At 42.0% G+C, this 4550-nt stretch overlaps 1 protein-coding gene across 4 annotated transcripts; it reads left to right on the forward strand.

Annotated features, from left to right (window-relative positions):
- Positions 1-1595: 1595 nt before the first annotated feature.
- On the forward strand, positions 1596-3218 carry LOC119276767. Of its 4 annotated transcripts, none has more exons than XR_005136800.1 (3): positions 1596-1750; positions 1969-2427; positions 2510-3218. XR_005136800.1 is itself a non-coding variant. In XM_037557917.1 (3 exons), exons 2-3 carry the CDS (start codon positions 2001-2003, stop codon positions 2950-2952), a joined length of 849 nt encoding a protein of 282 aa, XP_037413814.1. In that variant the 5' UTR covers positions 1596-1750; positions 1969-2000; the 3' UTR covers positions 2953-3218. The 4 variants fall into 4 exon arrangements, 3 of the variants coding, with proteins under 3 accessions (XP_037413814.1, XP_037413813.1, XP_037413812.1); XM_037557917.1 differs by having other exon boundaries at positions 1969-2751; positions 2855-3218; XM_037557916.1 differs by having other exon boundaries at positions 1956-3218.
- Positions 3219-4550: the final 1332 nt, after the last annotated feature.

The following is a 4550-nucleotide window of genomic DNA, read 5'->3' on the forward strand; positions in this document are numbered from 1 at the left end:
GTCTCCCGCAGAAACAAATCCGTGCCTAAAAGCATTTTTTCAAAGTAAAAAATCTGTCCAAAACCTAAAAAAGACTGGTGAAAACCGAAAAAACTTGAGAAAACTATCTGAAAGGACGAAAATGCGTGTGGAAAAAAATAGAAGGGAGCGCTGGGAACGTGACGACGGCTGAGAGCGCACCAAATAACACACTCTTAGCCCATACCAGATGACCCTTGCAGGGCTCCCAAAGAAGTATTCCTTCGTTAGTTACTCCCCCAAATAGGAGGTTCCCGACGGGAGCTCCTATTGAGCGCTGTAGGTGGCGGTTCGCGCTGCTGCTGCTTGCACGGACGCGAAGTGGGTCGGCCCAGCTACTTGCTGAAAAGCAAAAGGTAAAGAAAAATTATCACATTCATTCCGGGAGAAGCGGGACTTGAATTCCGACGCCCACGTCGACGCCACACGAGCTAACCCGTCAGTTACTTGATGAATTTAGAAAAACAGTTCTCTTTGAGCTTTCCTTCAGTATAAACATTAAACATATACTATTATATACCCACTATAAATTATATTTGAATAAATAAACAAAAATGTGAAAATGTATTCACATAAACCATGAATTCAAAAGAAAAGTTCGCAAAAATAGAAAAAGTTTGTGAATTTGAAAAAGTTCATAGGATTTGAAAAAAGTTCATCAAATTTGAAAAAATCTCATCAAATTTCAGAAAAAGTTCATCAAGTTTGAAAAAAGTTCATAGAAATTAAAAAAAATTCATCGAATTTCAGAAAAAGTTCATCGGATTTGAGAAAAAGTTCACCAAAATTGAAAAAAGTTCATCGAATTTCAGAAAAAGTTCATCAAATTTGAAAAAAGTTCCTGAATTTATATAAAACTTCATAAATTTAGAAAAAAGGTTCATGAAATTTATAAAACCATGTATTAAAGAAAACAAAAAAGGAATGAGAAAAAAAAGAAAAAGAATAAACCAACCTGAATGAGGAATATAAGAAGAAAAATGAACTATCCGTGCACTAGCGTTGTGGTGGCCTGGTGGTTAGAGCCTAGCGGTTGGGTCAGAGAGGTTGTGGTTCGTCTTCCCAACAACCACTTAAGGTCTTTTAGCCAAATTGGAATAATGCCCGTGCGTCGCAGCATGATATAAATATTCTAATACGTTAGCTTATAATTTACCTGTAAATAATAATGCGATTGTGTGTAAATAAATGTTTATCGAATTTCGCCTGTGAATTAACTTATAGTATGGTAAGTAAATTAAAGTGAAATTGGTTTAGAAGGTAAGTAATTAAGGTGATTGAGGTTGGACGAAGAGCTGATAGAAAAAAAAGGTAAAATGAGAACCTTTTATTCTTAGTAGTACTCCCTCCGTTCCAAATTAAACCACGACGAGTAATTTGGAACGGAGGGAGTAGTAGATAGAGAAAAAAAAAGGGAAGACGAGAAGACGATCGACTGCAAATTTGCGTTTTCACTGGGCAGGCCCATGCGAACGCCGCATGTTTCCTCGCGCACGGCCCACCAGAGCCTTCTAGGGTTTCTCCGTAGTGCTTATATAGCGTCACCCCTCCTCTTCCGGAGATCTAACAACTCCGTCCGCGCCGCCTCCCTTTACGCCCTTATTTTACTCGAGGGTTCGTGCCCCCTGATTCAGATGAGGATTTGGGTTTGACGACCGCTCATCGGATTCGAGTTGCAGGTTTCAAGGGGCAGAAGCAACCTCGCCACATAACTGCCTAATCCCAATTTCTGGTTCGTTTTCTTCGCTCATCAGCTTAGATATGACGATGCGTTATAGGATAATAATCGGATCCCCTCCCCCATGGCACCTACAGATCTAAATCTAGAATTAACGAGGAACTTCAGTTAATTAAATTTGTTCAGCTGTGAATTCAAACAGACCTGCAGATCTAAATCTTGAGGCAACGAGGACCTGTGGTTAATTGAATTTAATCAGCTGCGAATTGCAGGTACCTAAAATCTAAGGAAGAGTCCAGAGAGAATGCCAAAGCGACCCTACGAAGGGCGCGTTGGCAAGAAGGTCAAGCGTCGCCGTCGTCACCTTTATGTTGTCATGAAGGACGAGGACGGTAGATGCGGTATCCACAAATTTGATTTATCTACGAATCTGTTGGACGATGGCCACCCAGTTGTGGAGGTTCTACCGCCCGCTCTCAACCATTTCGATTCTCCCTCGAGGGGATTCTTTGTGGCCTTCGGCACCAAGATCATGGTATTCCATTCAAAATCGGACAAGATCGGCCCCCCTTTCTTTGATGTTAGCACTCACAACATGGGTCAGGGTCCTCGGACCAGGTCACGTCTTTCTCAACCCATATATCTGCCGGTTTGTGACAAGCTTGTTGCTCTGGATGGCAACCACTCGGAGCTTCTTTATCTTCCTCCACTGGAAGGGAAATGGTTGCGGTGTAAGCTCCCAAACCTTTCCTTCAACCTCCAAGACATTATCTCTCACGCTGTGCACCCTGACGGCCGGACCATCTTTGTCAGCTTCAAGAGTTACTCATCCACCGCCACATTTTCCCTTGATACTTGGTCGGATCATGCTAGGTGGAGGTTTCATGGCATGTGGGGGCTGCCGTTCACAGGTCGTGCTCACTTTGTCCCAGGGCTCAACGCCTGGGTTGGGCTTTCTGGTGATCAGGACACGCTTGGCCACCTTTGCTCCTGTGATGTCGTGTCCACTGATCCTGATTCCAGCAACAAGCATTCCCCACCACCATGGAAGCTTGGTAAGGAGAAACTGTTCTGCAAGAAATCATTCGAGGAACACGTAGGAGCCAACCTTTTGTACCTGGGAGTCGAAACCAATTTCTGCCTTCTGCATTATTTCAGTGTTAAAGATGATGATTGCATGCCGCATTTGCTTCGATTGCTTACTTTCTCTGTCAAGTATGATAAGAATGGAGACATCTGGACCTGCCGAATTCTAGAGTCTAGCGTGAATGGTGCAAGGTGGACCAAATCACGTCGCCGGCGCAGATGCTACAAGCTTCCTAGCGCAGCAACGATTCTCGATCCTGCCCTGCAGGTTCCTGTGGCATTCTGGATGTAGCAAGAATCTTTGCTTAGGTTGTTCAGTTATACATTGTTATGTCAAGTTATCTGTAGGGTGATGTATGCTGTCCCTATTTATTATGAACTTCTGTAATATTAAATCCACTATTCTGTCATTTTAGAACTCTAGATCCACTGTTGATTTTCTCGTCTAAAATATTCGTTTTGTTTGCTTGGATGGGGCAAAACCTGAGAAAATCGGATATTTGCCACTCGACATGGCTTCGCACAAATTGCCACTTTCTTTGTTTGCTTCTAAAAAATGGGGACTCGAGCCTCTAATTCTATTATTACTTTGCTCCGTTGGTAGCATCACCTGCCAAATCCTGATTATACAAACAATAACTCCCTCCACTCCACTCCATTTCACACCCCGTTTCGAAAAAACCCTCCATTTCACACGGTGCAATGTAAGTACATATGTCTTGAAATAACAATTTTGTGAATGAAGATAAAGTTCCTCACAGCGTCAAATTTCAACCTGACATTTCACATGAGCAAATTGTTTAAATATCTCACTCAAGAAAATATCACAAATAAGCAGGACCGACCCACTTCGTTTTGCTTTGGCTAAATCAAATCAATTTATAATGATATGCTGATCAGATCAAAGCATGGTTAATAGTATGCCAACATCTGGCTAAATCAAATCAAATTTATAATGATATGCTGATCAGACCAAGGCATGTTTTTTTTTTGAAAAACAAATGGACTTTATTCAACCGAAATAACAGATACATCGTTTGCGAGGAATGGTACAATCTCAATCATACGCTCCTCAAACCAATCTAGAAGAAATTCTAGCCAACCTAGAAAGCAAGCTCGTACGCATTCTTATTGGCTTCCCTATTACAATGTTCAAATCTAGAGGTAGAAAAATCACACACCAAAAAATAGCAATCATCAAAGACTGCCGCCGCCGCTCCTGCTGACCGTCCGCCATTATTTATGGTTTCAATAACCTCCAAATTATAAGAATTAATAACTAGGCGATTGCAACCCGCACGTTGCGCTAGTGAAAGACCGAATCTGAGAGCCCAAGCTTTCGCTGTTAGAGCATCGATGCAATGATCAATTTTCCAAGTACCCCCTACAATAAAGTTCCCTTTGTCGTTCCTCAGGACAACCCCAGTCGTACCTTTAAGAAGATCATGATCAAAAGAAACATCAACATTAAGTTTCACAAAACCCACCGAAGGACGAATCCAACCCCTCTTTTCGTAGAAGCCCTTGACTGGAAGCAACAACATAATTAGCCGTAAGAGCTTGTATCCCCATTGAAATCTGTTTTGCATTTTGAATTATCTCGTTGTGCACTAATTTCCGTCTTTCCCACCATAAATACCAAGACGTAATGGCAATCATCTCCCGAGTATTCTGGAACCCCATAATAGATAAATCTTGGCCAAGCATGAGCAACAAAAAACCGAGGACCACCTCTCCAGCACGATCAACTTCACAAGCTTGAGCAATG

This window comes from Triticum dicoccoides, chromosome 3B, assembly GCF_002162155.2.
Source record: "Triticum dicoccoides isolate Atlit2015 ecotype Zavitan chromosome 3B, WEW_v2.0, whole genome shotgun sequence".
NCBI lineage: Eukaryota > Viridiplantae > Streptophyta > Magnoliopsida > Poales > Poaceae > Triticum > Triticum dicoccoides.

What these genes read in the sequence shown, in the direction of transcription:
- LOC119276767 (XM_037557916.1), top strand. Translation starts at nt 2,001, where the DNA reads ATGCCAAAGCGACCCTACGAAGGGCGCGTTGGCAAGAAGGTCAAGCGT.